General features: G+C 33.3%; 1 protein-coding gene across 1 annotated transcript in view; it reads right to left on the bottom strand.

The window, feature by feature from the left end:
• LOC133331526 (rhophilin-2-A-like) overlaps window positions 1-26,734 on the bottom strand; it is a gene marked incomplete at its 5' end in the record, with an annotated part of 31,355 nt that extends 4,621 nt beyond the window's left edge. The window contains 7 exons of the mRNA XM_061539912.1: window positions 2,978-3,246; window positions 4,110-4,254; window positions 8,152-8,468; window positions 8,539-8,680; window positions 10,351-10,504; window positions 26,382-26,509; window positions 26,603-26,734. Coding sequence (XP_061395896.1) covers window positions 2,978-3,246; window positions 4,110-4,254; window positions 8,152-8,468; window positions 8,539-8,680; window positions 10,351-10,504; window positions 26,382-26,509; window positions 26,603-26,734 — 1,287 coding nt within the window. The remainder of the gene's footprint in view (window positions 1-2,977; window positions 3,247-4,109; window positions 4,255-8,151; window positions 8,469-8,538; window positions 8,681-10,350; window positions 10,505-26,381; window positions 26,510-26,602) is intronic.
• Between the last annotated feature and the right edge of the window lie 239 nt (window positions 26,735-26,973).

Raw genomic sequence — 26,973 nt, 5'->3', positions numbered from 1 at the left:
GCCATCAAAAATAAGGACATTTCTTTAATTACAAAAAACAACAACAAAGCAACAACAAAAATTTTTTGTAAATTATTTTTCTTCTTTTTTAAATCTTCATTGATTGCTTCCAGAGCTATAAGTGTGGATTTTTTTCAGGAATCATTTTTAAAGGCATTGCAGAGGCGCAAGCGTGGGTTTTTTGGGCAATATTTTTTCGTCGATGTATAATTTATAATTTGAAGCGTGAATATTTAAGCAAGGTAAAGCAGAGCTACAATCGAGGATTATTAAATACATTTTTTTAATTTATTCTGAATTGAGGATAGAATGATGTATGTCAAGTTTCGAGAAAATTAGTTCAGATTTAGATATAGCTCCCATATGTCGTTTTGTCCGATTTAAAGTAAATGGGGCTCCAAAGATCCTATATATCTCTAGATATGCGCGAAATTTTGCATGGTGTTCTCAATTGAGTCTAGAATGACGTGTGTCAAATTTCGAGAAAATCGGGTCAGATTTAGATATAGCTGCCATATATAGTTTCGTTCGATTTAAGGTAAATGGGGCACCAAAGTGCCTATATATCTCTAGATATGCGCGAAATTTTGCATGGTGTTCTCAATTGAGCCTAGAATGACGTGTGCCAAATTTCGAGAAAATCGGTTCGAATTTAGATATAGCTTCCGTGTATAGTTTCGTCCGATATAAGGTAAATAGGACACCAAAGTCCCTATATATCTTTCGATTTGCATGAAAGTTGGCATAAAGTTCTGAATTAGAATCAGAATGATGTATTCTAAGTTTCGTGAAAATCGGTTCAGATTTAGTTATAGCTCCCATATATATTTTCGTTCGATTTTATGTAAATGGTGCACCAAAGTCCCTATATATCTTTCGATTTGCACGAAATTTGGCACAACGTAATGAATTAGATCTAGAATGATGTGTGTTAAGTTTCCTGAAAATCGGTTCAGATTAAGATAAAGCTCCCATATATAGTTTCGTCCGATTTAATGTAAATGGTGCACCAAAGTCTCTATATATCTTTCGATTTGCACGAGATTTGGCACAGCGTAATGAATAAGGTCTAAGTTTCGTGAAAATCGGTTCAGATTTAGATATAGCTTCCATATATATTTTCGTCCGATTTAAGGTAAATGGGGCACCAAAGTCCCTATATACTTTTCGATTTGCACGAAATTTGGCACAGCGTAATGAATAAGGTCTAGAATGATGTGTGTTAAGTTTCGTGAAAATCGGTTCAGATATATATAGCTCCCATATATATTTTCGTCCGATTTAATGTAAATGGTGCACCAAAGTCCCTATATATCTCTCGATTTGCACGAAATTTGGCACATCGTAATGAATTAGGTCTAGAATGATGTGGATTAAGTTTCGTGAAAATCGGTTCAGATTTAGATATAGTTCCCATATATCGTTTTGTCCGATTTAAGGTAAATGGGGCTCCAAAGACCCTATATATCTCTAGATATGAGCGACATTTTGCATGGTGTTCTCAATTGAGTCTAGAATGACGTGTGCCAAATTTCGAGAAAATCGGATTTTATATATTTTTTTATATAGCACCCATATATATATTAAGTTTGGCTCAAATCGGATAGTCGGTTCGCATGATATTATAATAATTATTATATCTAAATTATTATCATCGAACTTCAATTAAGTTTGGAAGAAATATTACCATGTGGAAAAGTTGGGATGAAATCGGTTACCTCCTTCGAGAGTTATCGTGTGCATATGCCGGAAAGACAGACATTTGTAAATCGGGTCCAAATTATCTGAAACCAAACATGGTCCTAATTATCTGGGAATATAAAAAACCAGTGATCAGAGCAGTATAGTCGGGCGTGCCGACCATACGATATCCTACACAAGTACAACGTAACTCTAACTTTCTGCGGATTTTTATTCCGAGCCTGGGCAATATTTCTTGATATTTGCACTCTCTTGCCCGATTAGAGTTCAACAGCACCTTTTGCTTACTATGACATATTTTCCTACCATAACTGGAACCTCATGGAAAACTTCACAGCGATCTATATATGCTATATATGCTATATTTCCGCCCTCTAGTTGGTAATGGGTTATTCCAAAGCGATCAAAGCTATATTTTCGTCCTCTAGTTTGGTAATGGGTTACTAAATAATATCTGAATAATTATGCACCTTTATATATTTGAGTGTAACCCTCACATCTGAGTACATACGACAATATAATTGATATCAATTTAAATGCCAACCACTCATCTTGGATAAAAGATCAATTTATCGGCTCTATGTCCTTTAGGAGTAAATATATACGCTATAGAATATACATTTTGTAATTTTTCACACAAAAGTCAGGAAAAATTTGACCCGCCAAATAATAACAATTCTTTATCAAAACAGGCATGCTTATTTTTTGGCCCGATGCCCTTCTCGATGTTCGGGTCATATTACGGCCTCTAGAGCGACCAGAAAAACCGAAAAAATTTAATATTTGGTCAATATCATCCACTAGATATTAACCGATCTTTACCAAAAACAAAAGGGGTCTTCATTGCCCAAAACCCTTCCAACATGCAAAATTTCGTAAAGATTGGTCCATAGCTGTGGTCTGTATCGTGTTTACAAATTATAATGGACAGACGGAAGGACGGACACACGTGTCAGGATCGACTCAGCTAGTCGAGATAAGACGATCTTAATACTTAATGGGGGCTGCACAAAGCTATAATACCCTGACAACATAGTTGTGTAGGGTATAAACATATACGATTCTTGCCCTGAAGTCCTTCAAAAATATTCTTTCAAATATCCTGTCATCCCAAATTATTAAATGAATCACATTCCTGTTATTACTCGAAATTATAAAATATTGCCCATTTTACTATTTAGTTGAATATGTCTGTGGATTTTTCCATCCCATTCGACTTTGTACTCTGTTGCCATTTAGTATGCCATCTGATCGACTGGATGGCTGACTGACTCACCTTTAAATAACGACACATACGCTGCAGACGTTGGGTTTCTTCATGACTAGCCAAGGCTTCATTTAAATGGGCACGTTTTAATGCTGCCAAACTGGTGCACTCCTCATCGTTGTCATCTGCGGCGGCAGCAGCTGCCGCAGCCATGCGCAATGCCTCCCGCGCATTACCAATAAACGATTCGTTCGAGGTGGCTTGACTTTTTTTGGTACTCAGGGAAGCTTTGTCAGCGCTGGCATCTATGCTGCGGGCCTCATAATGATGGGAGACGGCTGTAAATAAAAGAAAGAAGAGGGAAAAAGAAGATGAGCAACAAAGGTAAGACAATGAGAATGAATGAAAAATAAAAAAAACAATTGAAGAATACTATGAGAAATAATAGCTAAGGCCTGAGTAGCGGAGTTGAGTGTTGTTCGAGCTGTGTGTGAAATATGAAATAAGGAAGCAGAAGAAGAAGTTTGTCGTTCAATGAATGGTCTATAAAAAATAATTTTACTAATAATTCATATTTTCAGATGTTTTTTTTGTCGCTTTGTGAATAGAATGGAGGTTGTTGTGTAGCTAGAGGAAGCTATGTTCGAAACATTTAAGTTTCATTGGGGCTGCATACAATAGAAGCTTTAACGCAAGAAGAAGACGAAGAAGATTTCTTTTGTTTCAAAGAAGCTAGGCGAGAAATAACAAAAAAAGTTGTTTGTAGATGGTATTGGTGGGTTGGTGGCATATATTATTGATTGTTCACATGCCGAGGAGGAAAACAAGAGAAGAATGAAAAAAATAAAAAATAGCAACACAAACAATAAATGAGAAGACGTCATGATGCGCCACCATGAGGATGATCTTTAAAAGGCCAAAGAAAAAAAAAATAAATAAAATACAGAAGATACTCCACACACACACTCATCGATTCATTCATTCATTATTATCCGTATTGACTGGAACTACAACAATTGCGATTTTGTAACTTATAAACAAAATTTGTCTTCAAAACTTGATTTTCCACTTCGGATATTCTTTTTCAATATTTTTTTTTGCTTATTTTTTAATTATTAGAAACAAAACATGATCATGCCGGTTTGCGATATTTTTCACCTTTCAAATAATCGTAATGAAAATAATTGTGACGACTACTCACCTTTATAGTATTCGGCTTTGAGTGGCACTAGACCAGCCCAACATTCGGGTAAATATGTATGGGTATCATTCAATTGTATGTTTTTGTGCATTTCATTGTACTCATGGGTTAATTGTGCTGCTTCGCCAGCTAAATCTTTGAAGAGCTGAAAAAAAATAAATAAATAGAAAAAAAAAAATAAAAAAAAAAAATTAACTGAAAATACAACCAGTAAGGAATGTAGTAAAGTCGGACTGGGCCGATTATATGATACCCTTCACCACTTTGGGAATGTTCTACATATGTATCCTAACAGACGACGCGTTTTTGTTATATATCTATATCTGTACCGATTTCAGGGAAACATTCCAGAGACTAATTTATATTACTTCAGTACGTTAGCAAGCAACATCATTCTAGACTTAATTCAAATTTCGTGCAAATCGAAAGATATATAGGGACTTTGGTGCACCAATTACACAAAATCGGACGAAAATATATATGGGAGCTATATTTAAATCTGAACCGATTTTCGCGAAACTTTGCACACAGCATTCTACACTTAATTCAGTACGATGTACCAAATATCGTACAAATCGAATGATATATAGGGACATTGGTACACCATTTACTGAAAATCGGATGACACTATATATGGGAGCTATACCTAAATCTGAACCGATTTGAATGAAACTTAGCGCACATTATTATAGACGCAATTCAGTACGCTATGCCAAATTTCGTGCAAATCGAAAGATATATAGGGACTTTGGTACACAATTTAACTTAAATCGGACGAAAATATGTATGGGAGCTATATCTAAATCTGAACCGATTTTCATGAAACTTAGCATACACCATTCTAGACTTAATTCAGTACACTATACCAAATTTCGTACAAATCGAATGATATATAGGGACTTTGGTACACAATTTACCTTAAATCGGTCGAAACTATATAAGGGAGCTATATCTAAATCTGAACCGATTTTCATGAAAATTTGCACACATCATTCTAGACCTTATTCATTACGCTATGCCAAATTTCGTGCAAATCGAAAGATATATAGGGACTTTGGCACACAATTTACCTTAAATCGGACGAAACTATATATGGGAGCTATATCTAAATCTGAACCGATTTTCACGAAACTTAGCATACAGCATTCTAGACTTAATTCAGTACGCTGTGCCAAATTTCGTGCAAATCGAATGATATATAGGGACATTGGTGCACCATTTACTGAAAATCAGAAGAAACTATATATGGGATCTGAACCGATTTTTCCCAATTTCAATAGGGTTTGTCCTTAGGCCAAATAAGTGACTTATGCCAACTTTCATCCAATTCGGATCATAAATGCGACCTGTAATTTGTTTACAATTTAACATGGACAGACAGACGGACGGACATGCATAAATCGACTTAGAAAGTGATTCTATGCATATTCTCAAAAGGTACCACGTGTCTATCTCGTTTCCTTTTGCCTGTTACAAACATATGCACAAAAAAATAATACCCTGTACCACAGTGTGGTGAAGGGTATAAAAAGATGTTTTAAATCAAAAGACTTAAGAAACGAACTTTGTAAAGGAGGAATTTTAAGGAAAATTGTTTTTATAAGGACTTTTTCAAGGACTACCACAAGGCGTGGATTGTTTAAAGAATATTTTTTCAAGGACTAACACAAGGCGTGGATTTTTTAAAGTTTATTTTTGTAGGACCACCATCACAAGGCGTGGATTTTTTAAAGACTATTTTTGTAGAACTACCACCACAAGGCGTGGATTTTTTAAAAAATATTTTTTCAAGGACTAACACAAGGCGTGGATTTTTTTAAGAATATTTTTTCAAGGACTACCACGATGCGTGGACTTTTTAAAGAATATTTTTTCAAGGACTAACACAAGGCGTGGATTTTTTAAAGAATATTTTTTCAAGGACTAACACAAGGCGTGGATTTTTTAAAGAATATTTTTTCAAGGACTAACACAAGGCGTGGATTTTTTAAACGAATATTTTTTCAAGGACTAACACAAGGCGTGGATTTTTTAAAGAATATTTTTTCAAGGACTAACACAAGGCGTGGATTTTTTAAAGAATATTTTTTCAAGGACTAACACAAGGCGTGGATTTTTTAAAGAATATTTTTTCAAGGACTAACACAAGGCGTGGATTTTTTAAAGAATATTTTTTTCAAGGACTAACACAAGGCGTGGATTTTTTAAAGAATATTTTTTCAAGGACTAACACAAGGCGTGGATTTTTTAAAGAATATTTTTTCAAGGACTAACACAAGGCGTGGATTTTTTAAAGAATATTTTTTCAAGGACTAACACAAGGCGTGGATTTTTTAAAGAATATTTTTTCAAGGACTAACACAAGGCGTGGATTTTTTAAAGAATATTTTTTCAAGGACTAACACAAAGCGTGGATTTTTTAAAGAATATTTTTTCAAGGACTAACACAAGGCGTGGATTTTTTAAAGAATATTTTTTCAAGGACTAACACAAGGCGTGGATTTTTTAAAGAATATTTTTTCAAGGACTAACACAAGGCGTGGATTTTTTAAAGAATATTTTTTCAAGGACTAACACAAGGCGTGGATTTTTTAAAGAATATTTTTTCAAGGACTAACACAAGGCGTGGATTTTTTAAAGAATATTTTTTTCAAGGACTAACACAAGGCGTGGATTTTTTAAAGAATATTTTTTCAAGGACTAACACAAGGCGTGGATTTTTTAAAGAATATTTTTTCAAGGACTAACACAAGGCGTGGATTTTTTAAAGAATATTTTTTCAAGGACTAACACAAGGCGTGGATTTTTTAAAGAATATTTTTTCAAGGACTAACACAAGGCGTGGATTTTTTAAAGAATATTTTTTCAAGGACTAACACAAGGCGTGGATTTTTTAAAGAATATTTTTTCAAGGACTAACACAAGGCGTGGATTTTTTAAAGAATATTTTTTCAAGGACTAACACAAGGCGTGGATTTTTTAAAGACCAATAAAAGATTGAATTCAATTTTTTATCCTGCATCTGAAATATTATTCGGCAAGATTTTAATGTTTATTATTTTCCGATTTCCATCGATTTTCTGTGGCCCCTGCCAATATAGAAAAAAATATTAAATTACATTGCCAAGTTTTATGCAATTCAATGTTGTTCGGATGGCTACTTTTTTAAAGGCGTTCACCAATTCGCTGCCTTCGTCGCAATTCGCATTGTGACCATATGCAAGAAAGTCAGCGCCACGGAAGAATTATGCAATAGTCGTATATTAAAGCTGCCTGTTTGCTTTCACCCAAAGGCAGATGATTGACAGGCGGCGCAAAACAAAAGTATTGAACAATGTGTTGGCCTCTTTTGTTTGGTACTCTAGAAACCTGGGACAGAAGGGGGAGGGAGGGAAATAATTGCAGATTTTTTGTGAAGTTATAAACAATTTCGCTTTGAAGGGATTTTGAAGTTCATTACTTTGCAAACGAAAAAAAAAAATGAATAGAAGGAAGATATATGTGTCTAGATATGATGTGTAATGGGTGTGTGTTCAGGAGGTGGCATGTAAGAAATTTGAAAGCTGGTTTTTAATTAACAATTTTTTTTTGGTGCAGCCTTGGAAAAAAGAGGTGACAGATTTCTAACACCTCTTCTAAAAAGAAGAAAGGAAGCGATGAGAAGTTATCACATGATCTAAAGAAGTTTTTAGTAGTCATATTTTAGTTTGAGTACGACAGAATGTTCGTTTCTTAAGTCTTTTGTTTATAGAGAATGTTATCTACCACATCAAGTTTGTTGCTTAAGTCTTTTGTTTCATGTGGTTAGATGTGAAAAGAAGATTTAAAATTAAGAGCTAAGGAATGCGAAAGGTACCACGGTCTTATAATAAGGATCTAATATTTAAAGAGGTCGATTCTGGAATAAACCTCTAAAGACCTTCTTATAATATCTCCTCTTTGAAAATATTGTTGCCATGTTCGTTTCTTAAGTCTTTTTTTTTGGATATTTTTACTTGGAAATAAAATTTCGAAATTTGATTTTTTTTCTTTTATTACTTACATGACTTGAATCCTTAATACCCAATGACTCGATCTGCAATTGCAGCTTCTCGAACAGACATTCGCGTGCTTGTGACAACATTAACGAAACTAAAACATCCAACACCTGCGGTTTCAGATCCATTGACGGCGCATTGGTAAAGGTGTCGTAAATATGACGGAAAATACCGGCAGCCCGGAGAAAACTATCCACAGCGGCATCTAGACCCTTTTCAGTTGTACGATCATGACGAGCACCGATTTGTGTGTAAATAGCACCCAAATTAAATAATGTACAGGCCTTTTCGAAGGCAATGGTGCGTTGGCAAGATGGTACACCTAAAAGATAGTGAAATTAAAAATTAATGAAAATCGAAGGAAGGGAGTGGCGATGTTAGGGTACACTTACCTGTCAAGGAATCATACCATTCGAAATATACACCCAGATTACGATCTGGTGGAAAGAAACGTCTTTCAACGTAATACAATAGATTGTAGTAGCGAAAGAGTAGAGCGACACCCTGGCTGTCGCGTGAGGGGGTTTTGGAGGCCTAGAAAGAAAATATGAAAAGAAAATTAGTTTAGGAAAATTTTTTTAATCGTTAAATAAGGCTTGGATTTATTAAAGAATATTTTTCAAGGGCCAACTGAGGCGTGGATTTATTAAAGAATATTTTTCAAGGGCCAACTGAGTCGTGGATTTATTAAAGAATATTTTTTTCTAAGGACCAAAAGAGTCGTGGATTTATTAAAGAATATTTTTTTCTAAGGACCAAAAGAGGCGTGGTACAGGGTATTATGTCTTTGTGCATATGTTTGTAACAGTCAAAAATAATCGAGATAGACCCATGGTTCCTTTTGAGAATATGCATAGAACCACTTTCTGAGTCGATTTATGCATGTCCGTCCGTCCGGCTGTCCATGTTAAATTGTAAACAAATTATAGGTCGCATTTGTAATCCGAATTGGATGAAAGTTGACATAGGTCACTTATTTGGCCTAAGGACGAACCCTATTGAAATTGGGAAAAATCGGTTCAGATTTAGATATAGCTCCCATATATAGTTTCGTCCGATTTAAGGTAAATAGTGTACCAAAGTCCCTATAAATCTTTCGATTTGCGCGAAATTTTGCATAGTGTACTGAATTGAGTCTACAATGGTGTGTGTTAAGTTTCGAGAAAATCGCATCAGATTTATATATAGCTCCAATATATATTTTCGTCCGATTTAATGGAAATGATGCATCAATGTCCCTATAAATCTTTCGATTTGCACGAAATTCGGCATAGCGTACTGAATAAAATCTAGAATTATGTGTGTTAAGTTTCGTGAAAATCGGTTCAGATTTGATATAGCTCCTATATAAATTTTCGTCCGATTTAAGGTAAATGGTGTACCAAACTCCCTATACATCTTTCGATTTGCACGAAATTTGACATAGTGTACTGAAATGAGTCTGGAGCGATGTGTGTAAAGTTTCCAGAAAATCGGTTCAGATTTAGATATAGCTCCCATAAATATTTTCGTCCGATTTAATAAAAATGGTGCAACAATGTCCCAATAAATCTTTCGATTTGCACGAAATTTGGCATAGCGTAATGAATAAGATTTAGAATGATGTGTGTTAAGTTTCCTAAAAATCGATTCAGATTTAGATATAGCTCCCATATATATTTTCGTCCGATTTAAGGTAAATGGTGTACCAAAGTCCGTATACATCTTTCGATTTGCACGAAATTTGGCATAGCGTACCGAATAAAGTCTAGAATGATGTGTGTTAAGTTTCGTGAAAATCGGTTCAGATTTAGATACAGCTCCCATATATATTTTCCCCCGATTTAATAAAAATAGTGCACCAATGTCCCTGTAAATCTTTCGATTTGCGTGAAATTTTGCATAGTGTACTGAAATGAGTCTGGAGCGATGTGTGTAAAGTTTCCTGAAAATTGGTTCAGATTTAGATATAACTCCCATATATATTTTCGTCCGATTTAAGGTAAATGGGGCTCCAAAGGCCCCCAGATATCTTTCGATTTGCACGAAATTTGGCATAGGGTACTGAGTTAGGTCCAGAATGATGTGTGCTAAGTTTCGTGAAAATCGGTACAGATTTAGATATAGCTCCCATATATATTTTCGTCCGATTTAATGTAAATTGTCCTTGGTCTCTTAGATCAATTTTAGATATATAAAATTAAAATTTTTTTATTATATGTTACCTGTCTAGTATCGGTAATATCGGCAATAGCATCCGCATACTGTGATGGTTCCTCGCTATAGTGTTCAAGTATAAAATCGGAAAACGGTTCCATAAAATCTATTTCTTTTGTCTCTTTTAAACCTAGGGGGATCATGGGCATAACACCATCTTGACTGGAATGGAGAAGAAAGGGGGAATAAAAGAAAAAAATTATTAATAAACATTACAGATATATATATATATATATATATAAATAATACAACAAAATATATACAAAATCATAATTTATATATAAAAATAAAAAAATACTGATTGAGAACGAAGAGAGAATAAAATATTTTAAATTAAATCAATTAAATTATATACAGTCGGCTATAACAACGATATCCAAAAAGTCGATAAAATATCTATATACGATTTCGATGGTATACGCTGCCTCTATTTTCATTCGAAGAATCTTAGAAAAATGTGTAATTTAATTAGTAACTACATATATAGAATTCCATAATATAACGGAATAACATATAGTTACTAATTAAATTACACATCTATATAATTTAAATTCTTCTTCTATGACTGATGAGCGTTTAGTTTGAAGAAAAAAAAAACAACTAAAAATTTATAGCTGTCATAATTTGTTCATGAAGCATAAAATTGCGACTTATTACTGGGAATTTGTTATCGTATCGTTGTTGTATCATTGTTTTCAGAAGTCGGAATAGTAGTAGATGTTGTTCTTGTCGTTTTTTTTTTGTTTGTTCACATTTGAATTAGCATGAAATAAATTTCATTGATGATTTATGAAGATGTTAGCTATGAAGTGACAGCCATACATTTTCAGTTTATTAAGAATGTTTGTTGTTAGAGAGTTGAGGTATTTTTCAAATAAATTTTTTTATAAGAATTTATTAAGAAGGAGGATATTAAAAATAATATTTGTAGTTAGTAGAGATGTTCGCATGTTGGGCACCTTTTTGGAATAATATATCATTAAAAACATGGACAACAAAATTCTATAGAAAATAAAATTTTATTTAAATAAAAATCGACTACGGTCCTTAGTCTATTTACATATGCACCCAAATCCCTTAGAAGGATTTCTTCAAAATTTAATATTTATTTTTATGTTATGTTCGCCAATATAAAACATATTTGAAAATATATTTTTTAAAGATTTTAATTATTTCATTACCTCTCAATTTCAAACAGTGATATTGCAAAATTTGTGTCATAAGAAATATAAAATTAAGAACTTTTCCTATTAATTGAATCTGCCCTCAAATCATTCCCAGCCTCAATAGCTGAAGTGGCAAGTCATTGTCAAATAATCGGAACATTTATTTAAGCCGAAAAGAAGGGAATAAAGTCATGGCGATAGAACATTAAAAAAATGGGGTTCCAAAAAAAAAACAAAAAAAAAAAAAAAATCCAAAAGAAAAATAAAAATTAGTCACTGATATGCGTCGAGGTTGATTTTAGCTAAAATATTTATATTTTTGTCATTTTCATACATTGTCATTGACATACACCATTATACATTAAATTTAAAAATCTATGTAAAATTTTATTACAATCGAAAAATAACATAACGTGCATCATTTACATAAAATCGGACGATATTATATCTGAGAGCTATATCTAATTTTTTACCAATTAAAAAAACCGAATTGGGCTGGAGACACAACTGTCAAGTGTCTCCAGCCTCAATTCGGTAATGATTGTAAAATATCGCATCTGCCCCTGCATCGGGCAGATGCAGGGTCCTTGCTCCACCATTTGGAAGAAATCGAACGAAAATATATGGGAGACATTCTAAATTCATATTAAACATTTTTCAGGTTTGGTAAAACATTACTATTTGCAAAGTTTGGATCAAATCGGACTTTCAACTCGATATTAACAAATTTAAAAATGTTGACACTGGGTGGGAGGTACCAGATGGAGTAGATCAACGGTAAATATAAAAAGTTTAAAATATTGACCCTTTGTTGGGGAGATACTACAGAGAGTGGGCTGATAAGTCCAATCATTCCCCCTTATACAGTCATGGGTATAACATTAGGTTGTGCAATGTTTTGTTTAAATCGTATAGTCCGTTCATTTTTTTGTAAATTTTGAAAATGTTGTAAGGGAAGTACCAGACGTATTGGACCGATATTCCCTATCTTCGAACTTTATCTAAATTTGTAAACATTTTACGATGTGCAAAGTTATCGTACATACAGCCGGACAGACAGCCCTACATTTTTAAATCGACTCCAAATTGTCTGAAACGGATTAAGTCCAAAGAAATATTGGGTCTAAAACTAATCTTTCGATGAGGCACATTTTTGCCGTATCGATGTATATATAAAGTTTTTAGAAATAAGGCTGATGGTTTGGGACCCATATTGTAAATTATCTGCCAGAAGGTTCTTTATTCACTTTATCCCAGTTTGTTGTTTTTATAAAAAACAACAATTTATTAGTGGGGAATGTATGACATTGTCCGCCGAGGGGTAAGGCAGGGAAGACTATAGTTTCGGATCTCGCCACTGATCCTCATCAGTTCCCACTAATAAGTAGTTGTTTTTTATAAAAACAACAAACTGGGATTAAGCCTGACTATTTTGCAAAAACAAAATACCTATATTGAATATTTTTTTGTAAAGGTCTTTTTTGTGTTCCAAGAATCCAGTTAGCCAAATTAGAGCGCCACATAGGTTGGGAAATGTTTAAGGGACCATTAAAATACATAAAAAATTCAAAAAGAAGCTCAATATTTGGGTGCCACACGAATTAACAGAAAAAATAGGATGGATCGAATTTCCATATGCGAGGACTTGGCAAAACGGAATGATATAGACCCATTTCTTAAACGAAAGGGTTGACTGGATATAAGAAATGGATCAAATACGTAACCCTGAGCGAAAACGATCGTAGTCAAAAAGAACCCTTAAGCACCTCAAACGGTGGCCAAACCAGGACTAACGGTCAGGAAATTTCTGCTATGCATTTCGTGGGACTGGAAAGGGATTATTAATTGAGTGGTTTCCATATGGCTAAACGCTAAATTCTGATTTCTACAGTCAACAACTGGACCGTTTGAAGATAGCAATTAATCAGAAACGGCCAGAACTGGCCAACAGAGGTGTCCACCAGGACAACGCGAGGCCACATACATCTACAGGACTCGCCAGAAATGCATCCACCATACAGTCCGAACTTACAATGAAGCGATTATCATATTTTTCTTGTATTGCAAAATTTCTTTATTTATAATAAATCGACTACTAGAGTTTTTTTTGCAAAATGACAACAAAACGGTGCATATTTGGCCCAAATCGGACATTCCGAAGAATTTTATATAAAGTCCAATAGTTCATATAAAAATAATAAATTTCGAATGTTCCCAAAGGCATATTAACTTAGGCTTCGAGAAAAAATCCTAATAGTGTGTTGCCCTAATAATTTGATCAAAAAAACATATTCCGAGGCTAAGAGATATATTTTGTACTGCATATTAGGAGTGATGTATCAACTATTCCTTCTTCAGATTTAAATATTTTCAAAATTTGTCTGACTCACAGTAAAAAATTACAAAATTTTATTACTACATCAATATTTCAATAATTTAAATTATTATTTACACAAAAACTTAATGTAGGCATGTTTAACAAAACAAAAAAAAATTGCATATGAATTGCTATAAGACCGCCTCTGCACTTCGATAATGGCATGGAAAGTATGTCGAGAAATAGCAGTGTTTAATAGCAAATTAAGAACAGTAGGCTGATGGTTTGGCTGACTGACGGTCTTTATTTTAGCTCTTGTCGTGTGTTTGAACATATCATTTGTTTAATATTTATTTTTTTTCCGACCTTATGGTTTCATATTTATTTTTAGCAAAAATCGGAAAAAACACAGAAATAATAATAACGTCATAATGCAATTTACAATGTAATGAAACGAAAAAAAAACAACGACGACAAATAATAACAATAATTCTTACCGTTGTATTTGTTTCTTCTTCTCCAAAGTCGTTTTTTTGTCATCAACTTTAACCTCCTAACCCAAATTTGGAAAGCAACAATTTCACGCAAATCATTAAATGCGTTATAATAATCCCACAACAACAACAACAACGGCAATAACAATAAACCGAAGACGAACAGCAAGAAGAAGAAGAAGACTACAGAATTATGAACAATAGTTGTGTTTATAGGTTTGAGGGCATCAATGAACGGTTTCTGTCACATCACAGGGGTACCCTTTCCCCCACGCTGTCACAAAGAATGTTGTTGATGATCGATGTAGAAAATAAAGAAAGAAATGTCACCCGTTTGTATTTTTTATGGAAAATCTCTATGGAGCCGCTCATTGTCTGGCGACTCACACACAAGCAAAACATCCCAGTCATTGAGTTATCATTCATGACGAGAGAGAAGTCGAAGAAGAATGTAGCCATAGGCGGGATATTTTTTTGCAGTAATTTCTTTTGCTGGTTTTTGTCTGGAACTCGTCTTTTTCTTTTACACACAACGGATTTACGTGGGATTTTTATTTGTGTTATTTTTTTTGGTTGGTAGTAATACAGTTGGCCCTCAATTTTACGGAATTTTTTCTTAATATTACATTTGACCTAAATAGTTCTAAAACAGTACTTAGTTATACGGGGGGCAATGGAAATACCTAAAACTGGTCGGAATCTTTCTATGGAGGCAATACCATTGTAAATTTCTGACATTCTGAACCTCAATTCGGAAAATTCAGAATTTTAATATACTGGAACCTTTATTTAGACTTTTAGATTTTTTTCTCTGACTGAAAGGTTGAATTTTTGATCTTTCGATGTCGACCTGATCAAAATCGATTTTCGACTTTTTACATGAATTGTTGTCAACAGACGAAATAAATAAAAAGTTCTGGCATATGTAATTTTTTTTGGGAAAATTGGGCTTTATGATAGTAAACTAAGTATTAATGAAGAAAAAACGAAAGTCGAGTTTGCGATTTCTTCGAATCGAATAGTCTAAAGTCGATTTACTTATTCCTATTTCTGGGAAGAAGTTTTTCACGAACCAAGAACTCGGAATGTCAAATAAAAGCCACATAGATTTATGTAGAACTAACACCATCAAAATAACTGAAAAAGGTTGCAAAATCCGGGTAGGACCTTCAATATGCCCAATATCTGTCCAAACATGACTATTTTCTTTGAAGAAGTTTTCACGCAGCAAAATGCCAAATTACAGTCACTTACAAATTATAGGGGTGGGACCTTTATGTAGTAGCATGTCAAAACATTGACCGATTTTAACAAGTTTCTGTTAAGTAATTTTTTCCCACCAAGAAGAGGCAATGACAAATTGCAGGCACTTTGGTAGGAGAATATGTCTAAGACATATAGACGTATATTACAAATTGTATATAAATGGGATCTTTAAATGGATGGCTATGATCAAATGGGTGGGAAAAGCTCCGAGAGCCATGGAAATTGGTTGGTTGTTTTATGTGGGGTCTGTGTCAAACTTTTAGCCCATATTGAAATTATCGAATACACAGAAAATAAATTTAATGAATATTTTCATAATTTTATTCATTGTTTAATTTTTCTATATTGTACCTCGCTTCGAATACGAATAAAGTTTCTTCTAATCATGAAAAACCACTATTTAAAAAACCAATATTTAAAATCTATGTTCACACTTCGCTCTACTTTACCACTACTTGCACTCATTTTCTCTCTCTCACTCTCTCTCTCTCTCTTTTGACAAAAATAAATGATTGTTCGGCTCTGTTTTGTTTTGGTACCGGTTGTTAGTTTTGTAACCGTTTGTTTGTCTACTGAATTCCATTGTTTCTTTATTTCGGACACTGTTATCTAATGCAGAGGCCGGTAACAGTGTCAGTGTTATAAAATTCGCATATATATTTTCCAAATTATTTTGATATAAATGCCAAATACAATATAACAAATAAGTGTTGATATGATATCGAAACACAATATGACCATCGAACACAACTCCAAAGTTGTTATTTTCGCCCTTCTCTGACAAGAAACCAGTTATTCTTCGAGGGCCATGAAAATGGTTTGGTTGGTCTATGTCAAAACATTATCCCATCACGAATTCTTCTAATCACGAACAAGTCATAATTTTTTTTCAAAAAATGTAAACATTTCATTAATATAAAAACTATTTTCATATTTCGTTCTACTTTGCGCCAAACCCCGCCAACACTACCAAACACAACTCAAAAGTATTTTTTGCTCTCTCTCTCTGATAAGAAGCTAGTATTTAAAGTTGTATGAATTGCATTCATAAAATGCAAATCCGAATATTGGCAACACTGTCTGAACACTAATCATTATTATTAGGTTGCACATTGGACCATAAAAGTACCTAAGAAGAAATGGACCTTAATAAGATAACAATTCCATTTTCTGCTAATACATATCGCTCCTAGCACCACCAAAATGCCTGAAATGTAGCAGGGCGTTAATATGAGGTCTATATCAAAACAGGAACAGGGAGTCGCCTTAATATCGGAGACTAAATCAAAACTTACACCTATAAAGAAAATTGTTTGCGAATCGATTTGTACTGATTATTATTATGCACCAAAAAGGCGGAAAATAGAAGAAGGCTATGTTAAAAACTGGATCTATATTGAATATTTCCTGCAAAAAAACCTAGGACCATCAAATTGTCTGCAAGGAAGTGTCACATCATGACTACATATTCGGTTGGAAAATGACACCTCATTTTAAACTAAAGGCGGCTATGTGAAAACATGGACCTATATTGAATATTTTATGCAGAGATTTTTATAATAATTTTTTCTGCGAAGAAGGTTTTTTTATATACATAAGAAGGGCCACATTATGGCTATTATGGAAAATGTGATGTAAATGCCTTATATGAGAGCTACAAATTAAATTTCGTAGCTTCTATAAATTGAAATTCGTAGCAAACAAAAATCGATTACAATGATGCTTACCTGTAATTCTTTAACAACTGAAGAGGTTTTAAATTTAATCAAACAATTTGATTGCCTCCTCTCTCTCTACACTACTAAAGAAAATAGTTAGAAGAAGATAACTTTAAAATTACTCCATAATCAAAGAAAATAAGCAATCAGGGTAATGGAACCTCTAGCTAGGCTTATCATCAGTGGGGGCATCAATGTTTAGATAATTGTATTTATTTTGGAAATGGTTCTTAATTTTCTATATTTTATACTTAATGAAATTGTCTTAATCTTTGACAATGAATTGTCACAATTTCAAATATAGGTTTGAGAACGACTTGAGGGCAAGCTCAGGCAATAGAAGAAGTTCTTAATTTTTGTTCTTCTTCTTTTTGAATACCTATTTTGCAATATCATTGCTTAAAATTAAGTGAAAATATGATTTAATTCTAAAAAAGTCAAATCTTTATTATTTTATTTCTGATGTTATAGAAGTTCTATACCTCCAGGGATGTTCGTGGGAAAATGGGTTTATTGATTTTTTTAGAAGTGATTCAGAATTGCAAATAAAAACGTTATGCATGGAAGCTATTTTTAAGTTGGAACTAATTCCAACATATTTAAAAAGATTTCTGTATATACCTATATCCTTCACCTCTGAAACTGTCTCCGACAAGTAAAAAAATCATTAATTTTTGGTTCGAAGTAACAAAAAAGAAAACAATTTAAAGTAATTTCTGTATTAAAATCACTTCGATTGGAACCTGCATTCAGGTTTAAAAAATAAAATATTTTTTATAGAGGTATATTATTCTCTGAGAACCAGAAATGCCTAATTACAGAGTTTTCACTGGAAAAATGTGACCATGGTCATTAAATGCGTAAAACCGGCATGTCCTCCTATATGGGGTTATGTAAAATGGAACTTCTTATTGTTTCAAAAAGAGAATAGTATCTAGAAAATGCCTGAAGGGAAACAGGACCTTTGTATATGGAGCTTACGTCAAAACATGGATCTATATTGAACCAGTAAGGAAATTAGTAAAGTCGGACGGGGCCGGCTATACGATATCCTTCACCGCTTTGGTATATTCAACAGATGAATCATAACAGACGTCGCATTTTTAAAGGACCAGTAAAATGTAAAATTGGATCAATAAGCACGTCATTCTGCAACCGATACTGAATTTTTCATTTGGTCAGATATAGAAGCTATATCTAAATCTGAACCGATTTTCAGGAAACTTAACACAGATCATTCTAGACCTAATTCATATCGCTGTGCCAAGTTTCGTGAATATCAAAAGATATTAAGGGACTTTGGTACACCATTAACCTTAAATCGGACGAAAATATATATGGGAGCTATATCTAAATCTGAACCGATTTTCACGAAACTTAACACACATCATTCTAGACCTTATTCATTACGCTGTGCCAAATTTCGTGCAAATCGAAAGGTATATAGGGACTTCGGTGCACCATTAACATTAAATCGGAAGAAAATATATATGGGAGCTACATTTAAATCTGAACCGATTATTTCCAATTTCAATAGGGTTCGTCCTTGGGCCAAATAAGTGACCTATGCCAAATTTCATCCAAATCGGAACATAAATGCGACCGGTACCTTGTTCACAAAAATACATGGACGGACGGACAGACAAACATGCATAAATCGACTCAGAAAGTGATTCTATGCATATTCTCTAAAGGAGCGATGTGTCTATCTCGTTTCCTTTTGCTTGTTACAAACATATGCACAAAGACATAATACCCTGTATCACAGTGTGGTGAAAGGTATAAAAATGTTGACGAGAAGTCATTTCAGTTTCCACATTTTTACACACTTCGGTGTGAAAATTCGGATAAAACCAAACGCCAAACATGGGTCGAATGAGCTTTTAAAATTGAAGGCCACGAATTCGATGGACAAAATCCTGGAACTTGGCCTTTCAAAATAGAAGACGCGCCTGGCGTTTTTTTTAAGCTTGGCTTATGGAGCAAATGTCCTGTCACAAGCCAGGTAAGTAAGTAAATCGATGTATATATATATATATAGGTTCTTTTAAAAGACCACCTCATGGTGAAGGGTATATAACGATTTTTTACATATTAAGAAATTGTACCCGAATTTGTTTTTCTTCTAATTTATATTATTATTTTGAAAAAAAAAACTAGATTAGTAATCCAGTTTTCAGTGTTTACGTCATCCTGCCATAAATGTTTTCCCCCAAATAAACTCTAACAATTATTCCATGTGATTAAGCAACAATTAGAATAGCAAAAAAACAAAACCTTAAATTGGTCTCACATACAACAAAAACATATCCACTTCATGACCTCACGATTCATGAATCCATTATGACCCCTAATTTATTTGTCATTAGCCAAAAAACGAAAATTGGCTCACATTTCAGTACGTATTTCTGTGTTTATCAAAAACGACAAATCTAAGGCGTGTTTTGTGTGCGATCGGGATGGAAGGAAGGAAGAGTAGGTAAAATATTTGTGTTAATGCAAATAAAATGTATATTTGTCGGTGAGGGTTAGGTAAATATTATTTGTCATGCCTCAATAGCCAAAAAATATAAACACGTACATTTTTTTCTATCAGATATTGTTCTATATAAACAAATAATTTGTTTAATTTATAAACAATTTGTTGTCAATGGTCTAGACGTGACAAATGTGTCAAATAAGGCTTTGGAATTTGGTTGGTTACTGTTTACAATTTGAATATAAAATATGTATGTATGTAGGTATATATTGTGGAGAAAATGCGTTTTAATTTTTGTATTAAATGATTAAGGAGATTTTGAGGCAGGGTTGTAATGGTGGGATAGGAACTGTACTTATAACGAATTTATTATAGGGTAATAAGTTGAAATTCCTACTACAACTCAAGAAAAATTTTTGTCCAATATTGATATCTTGCAGATCTTTTACTCGATCTAATCCGATCGACCCCATGCAAAATAGTTGATTTTTTTGTGGCCTCTAAGACTTGGTATCATTCGAAATGTAAGATATTATAGAGGTGACCATGTCCGATTATACCCATCCACTGTATTTTTATAATTTTAATTTGTTTTGAATTTCCTCAACGCCGAAAATCGAAAACTTAACTTCCCCACCTTGGTAAAATGTTACGGTTATTTGCAAACTGAAAATCACTTAACCAGAACGTTGAAAAATAGAACAAAAATCAAAACAAATTTAAATAAATTGTTGTTATTTTTGCTAAATTCAAAACAATTACAAATGTGTTTTGATGTATGTAATTATAAAATAAGATACAACAAATAATGGAATGAAAACAAAAAGCATTCGATTTGAAACAAAAGGGAAACTGTTTGGGAGGGAAAATGGGAAAAGGCTTGGCCCCGTGACTTTCAGTGGCATACAAAAATAGAATAAATGTAAGTATACAAAACTTTCGATAATAATAATAGAAAATAAATGAAAACGTCGCTACGTTCGGCTGAGTCGAACTTTTTATTCCCCTTACAATGAGGTGGACATTAAAAATATATTTAGAAGAGGATTTTAATTTGTAAAGCTCTGCAAGAATATTTGGTAAAAAATTGCATATTGCTAAGACCTTCAATAGAGATGGAGATTTGTATCTCCAAAGAAATTACCGACACTTAAGTGGTACATATTCAATACCTACAATCGATCAAGACTTTTATATGAGGACTATGCCATGGTAAATTGCTACCAGAAGAAAAAGAAATACCAAATATTCCAATATTTCAGGCCAATAAGTTGTACTGTTATATGGAGGCAACAGCGAAGCATGGTCTAATAGTTATACATTTTTGTACGAATTATGTAGACAAATTGACCCGAAATTCCAAATATCGGGGTCTACCGCTATATGAGGACTAAACCATTTGCAATACCAAACATTCTAGAAATATTTGCAATCAAAGTGCAAAATCTGAAAACGAGCCTACGGAAGGAGAAAGAGACATATTAGTTATGTTCATATGGTTTTCCCATATGTACAGTGGCTCCATCGCATAATCGGACAAAAGGAGTATTTACTAAAACCAGAAAATTTTTGGAAGTAGGTAATTTGATGATAGATCATCTTAAAATACATTTCTATTGATATTTTTCATTACATTAAGGTTCAGTTTACTGACGTAAGCAAATTTAACTTGCACGGGTCAGATGGAAAGATGTATGTGTGACGTAAGCCAAATGCTGAATTTAATCATAAGAATACAAAAGCCACTGTTATGCACGGTGGAGGTTCTGTTATGGTTTGGGGCTGCATGTCGAGTGCGGAAGTAGGTAATTTGCATTTTATTGATGGTAAAATGGACAATTTTGTCTACCTCAATATTTTAAAACAAAATGTAAAGCAAAATGCAGACAAATTGGGTATCGCGAACAACTTTGCCTTTTTTTCAAGACAACGATCCCAAGCACACATCAGGTGTTGCAAAGCTTTGGTTGATCCATAACTGCCCAAAACTTATACAAGCACCAGCACAGAGCCCAGACCTTAACGTAATTGAGCATCTTTGGGAAGAACTAGCTAGGAGAGTGTATGGAAAAAAAATTAACTCCTTAGTATAGCTTAAGGTGGCTTTACTGGAATCGTGGAACTCCATAGAGCCGGAGGTATGCCAGAATTTGGTCAAATCAATACCGAAGCGTTTACAGGCCGTTCTGGACAACAAAGGATATGCAACTAAATATTAATTTCTCGATTTTTTCATTTTTTAACATTGATACTTTGCTCTGTCCGATTTTGCGTTGAACACAATAAATTGAGTTAATTTTGTTTTTCTGACGAAATTTACTGTTATCACTAGAAAAGTTGTTGTTTTTTGTATTGTTCAGAAATATAAGTAAGTAATGAGTAAATAAAAGCGAAAAAAACTACACATTTAGACAATTTTTTTGAAATGCATAGCATTATTATAACTGACAACCACTTGTCCGATTATTCGATGGAGCCACTGTATATATCCGGATTGAATACCATTTACATGCCTGGTCAGATTTGATAAAATGTTTTCTAAAAAATTAAGACTTTTCTGGGGTTGTATGGACCATTTGAAGATAAATATATTCTATAGCTCCTCAAGAAATATTTAATAGCTCTTCTAATAATACAATACCTTTTGTTGATCTTCTAAATGTCGAATACATTCTATGTGTAAGCCGGTCATCAATAGGTAGAATATTGTATATTGTTTATTTTTTCATATTGTACATGTACTTCGTTTAGAATACAAGTAAAAGTTCCTATAATCACCTAATAATCCTATAAAACCACTGTTTTTATCCAAAAAAATGTAAACATTTCTCTATCTCTCTCTCTTGACAAAAACAAATACATTCCTGCCATTCATTGTTCTGCTGTGTTTTGATATCGTTCGCTGTCTCTCCCCTCACTTGGTGGCTGTTAGTTTTGTTTTTCTAACTCAATTGTGCATAGTTTTGCATTCCATTGTTTCTGTATTTTAGGCACTACTATCGACCTCTTCATTAGTGTTAGAAAATTCGCATATATGTTTTCCAAATAATTTCGATATAAATGCCAAATAAATAAAAGTTGATACAAGCAAAAAGCTCAGACGAAAATTTTGACATTCTATAGGATTGCTATAACGACGCTAAGCAAGACAAAACAAAGGAGAAAACATAAAATCATAATGAAAAACATTTTGTGTCATAGAAAACCCGCCAGCACCATCGAACACAACTTCAAAGTTGAATTTTTCGCGAGCTCTTTCTCTCTCTCTCTGATTAGAAATCAGTATTTAATGAATATTTTGATAATTTCAAGCATTGTTTTGTTTTTCCATATTTCGCTTAGAATACAACTAAAAATGCCTTTAATCATATGAAAGAAACTATTTTTTTCCAAAAATGTAAACATTTCGTTAATATAAAACCTATTTTCATACTTTGCTACTCTTTACTACTATTTGAGCACATTTTTCCTGTATCGCTCTTTGACACTTTGACCACCAACAACCACCTCACTTGGTGGTTGTTAACCTCTGCATTGATGTAATAAAATTCGCATATGTATTTTCCAAATTATATCGATTGAAATGCCAAATACAATATAAGAAATAAATATTGATACGAGCTACAAGCTCAACCGAAAGTTTATGATTGTAGCGAATTTTTATGCAAAACAGGAACATGTAAATAAGTAAGAAAAACGAGACAAAAGAAAACAAAGAAGAATAAAAATTAAAATGACAAACAGTTTCTGTGTCATAGAAATCTCGCCACCACCACCAAATACAACTCTAAAGTTGTTTTGTCGCTCTCTCTCTCTCTGACAAGAAACCAATATTTATACATATAATATATGAATTATTTTTTCTATGTATATAAGACGTTATAGACGAGAAAAAATTCCTATCATTAGTTATTATGTACAAAATCTGCAGGTCTTCCATAAATACTGGATCTTATAGGGTTTCATTGTATAAGATTTTCTTTGGGTCTCCCATATATGAATGACCTCCTATAGGTATTCTATAGAAGATCATCTGTAGGATTTTTCTGAAAGATGATTTTCTAGAGATCTGATTTTTATTAGAATACTTCTATAGAGGAAAGGTATTCTAAAGGTGTTTTAAAAATGCAAAACTATACAAAATATTTTGAGTTTTTATAATTATAACTCCTTCAATGGATTGTCTCATTATACAATTTTTATAGGGCATACTATTAAGAATATTCGTTCATAAAAGAAAGTCATAAAGCATTATCTTCAAAGCACACTGACTTGCTTAATATAGGATGTCTAGAGTATATACAAGGTTCTCAAGGACCCTTCGTATACCAACGGAGACCTGAAGGCATTCTCTTCCAGATTGGAAAAAGGTCGCAGGGGAGATTTGGTATAAAAGACAGAAAAATTTTTAGATCATATTCTTATATAGGAAATGTTCTACAAGATTTTTACATAAAATTTTCTGTTGCTGATCACTTCCAGGTTCCACTCCACTTCGTTCTATACAATTAATGTTTCCTTTCTAAGAATGTACAAGTTTTTTTGTTTTCTTCAAAACTACTTTCTTCTTTTCCCGGCATATGCAAAATAAACATTAATATATTTCAACACCAGGCTACTTTATTTAGCCTTAATTAAATGTTTTGTTTTTCAACAATGAGAAACAACAAAAGCAAAAAAATACAACAAAAACTATTTAAAACAATTACATGGGACATAAATTTATAGCTTCGGGGAAATAGGGTTGCATGTCTTTGCACCATTCTAACAAAAATCAAATACAGCATCTGAGAACCAAGCAGGCAAACTAACATTTTCTTTTCCAAGGCAATGCTTCCTTCTCTTATAGCCAACCAAAAACATAAGCCAAAAGTCGTAGTCACTTGCATGTATCCAACCTCTACCTTTTAACACAAAGTGCTGGAATCAAATCCTCCTATTAGATTCCTTCAAAAAAATGGTAAAGAACAGACTGCAAACACCAGTACCACCATGACGACATTGACTTAAATCAATCGCTAACTTAAATCTTAATGGCTAACAGGAAGAAGTTAAGTCACCACATATCGTTAGTCGTCGGCCATGAGAATGGCCACAAACCAGCAAGGGAAACAAACACTGCCGAAACACACGAAATCAAATGGATGTTCGGAGTAACGTTCTGTTCTTCTAAATACCATCAACAACAACAAAAATCCCTCAAGATATATATGCAAACATATGAAAAGAACAACAGATATGGAACATAAAAATTCATTATGTCGTCAGTCTTATTTTTCGCCAAAGAACCCCCCACACATATCCAGACATATTCGCAAAAAAAAAAATTATTATTTTCTGGATGGCTATCGTATAAATTTTGATATAATGTTTATTAAATTATGCATACGTTTGGGAAAATACAGATAAAAATGATCAAGTTCGGGAAAATACAGAGAAAAATGATGAAGTAGTGATCAAAGTTGAACGGGACTTTATGATACACTAGATATTGCAGCCTATACTGATGTTATTATACCAATCCGCGCATTGCTTATTTGAATTTGAATTAAAACGATAAGTTTAAAAATCCTCTGGGTTTTGATTGGCAAAAAACACACATTAGTAGGGAGATTATGGGACTTCGATGAAAATGGTGTAATGGTACATTTTTAGTTCACACAGTTACCGTCAGATGGCGTTACGTGTATGTATAGTATAGACACGCACACTCCAAGTGTGGTGAATTATAGTTGGCACCCTGTGACCGATAGCAAAGACACCATCGCCATAATATTCCTCGTATTGCTTATTGAATATTATATTAAAAATAAAGCATTGATGGTAGTTTGAATTAAAAAGATAGGTTTAAAAATCCTCTGGGTTTTGATTCGCAAAAAAACCACACTAGTAGGGAGAATATGGGACTTCGATGAAAATGGTGTAATATTACATTTTTAGTTCAGACAATTACCATCAGATGGCGTCACGAGTAGGTTTAGTATGGCCACGCACACTCCAAGTGTGATGAATTATAGTTGGCACCCTGTCACCGATAGCAAAGACACGGTGCACCATTCGACGGTAGCTAAATACGATAATATGACACACTTTGATCGAAATCCCATATTCTCTCTATTCGCTTCGTTATCTAGATTTGTAAAATCTAGACACTAATAGCCCATAGAAAAATATTATTAGCCCATAGAAAAATATTATTTCTATAATTAAAAGAGCTTTATAGGTCTTTTGTTATATATGAAAGATTTTGTCCTATAGTTCCATAGATGAAAGTCCTTTAAGAGGTCATCTATAAACACAAAACGAATTTGGTATTCTACAGAACATGTCTAGAAATCATAAAGATTTTCATTTCCATTTTCCCTTCCTTGTGATCTTGATTAGCCTCTTGACAATCTTTTTTTCGAGCAATGACCTTTTCTCAGACAATATTAATTTCATTCAAAATACCACATGACTATAACTCTGCCCCCCAAACCCATAACGTATTCAAATTTAATTTCCTTATCAATTTAATTCATTTTACTCAGTTGTAAATTAAATTAAAACAAATATATATATATATATATATATATGTGTGTCGGTGTTTGGGAACTTACCTATTGTTCTGATATACCTCCACCGATGAATTCAATTCAGCCAATTGTTCTTTTAATAATTGTAAATTGGAATTGACAAAACTTAGCTCCAGTGCAACGGTATCACGTAATTTACGATTTGTGGTTGCCTGTGTGGGGGAAAAAAGGGTAGAGAGTGAAGCGGAGATTCATTTAATATAAAAATAAGACTAAATGATTCATTGAATAATATGATGCCTTACCTTATAGAGGTTTTCAGCACCGGCTCTCAATCGTAACTCTTTATTGATTTCCTGATTTAATTTGCAACGACGTGTCTGTAATTTACCACGGCAAGTGGCGGCACGGGGATCAGAGCCCTGTAAGGAGAAAGAAAATATAAAATACCAAATTAATGTTGATACAAAATTAAAATGTTTAATTTAATTTCAATTAAAAATATGATCAGATATTCTTGGAAGACATGAAAAGTTAATTCTAGATGAATGGGAATTTCCAACAAAGGGAAAATACCGACAATAAGATTTCTGTTACATATTAACAAAACTTAATTAATGTAATGTTTTAAATGAATTTTTTTCTAGAATCATCTGAACAAGGTTTTTTTTAGATA

This window comes from Musca vetustissima, unplaced genomic scaffold (genome assembly GCF_032173495.1).
Source record: "Musca vetustissima isolate MV318-11 ecotype Yass unplaced genomic scaffold, APGP_CSIRO_Mvet_v1 utg1593, whole genome shotgun sequence".
NCBI classification, from domain to species: Eukaryota; Metazoa; Arthropoda; class Insecta; order Diptera; family Muscidae; genus Musca; species Musca vetustissima.
This window is presented reverse-complemented; position numbering and strand designations above follow the sequence as displayed.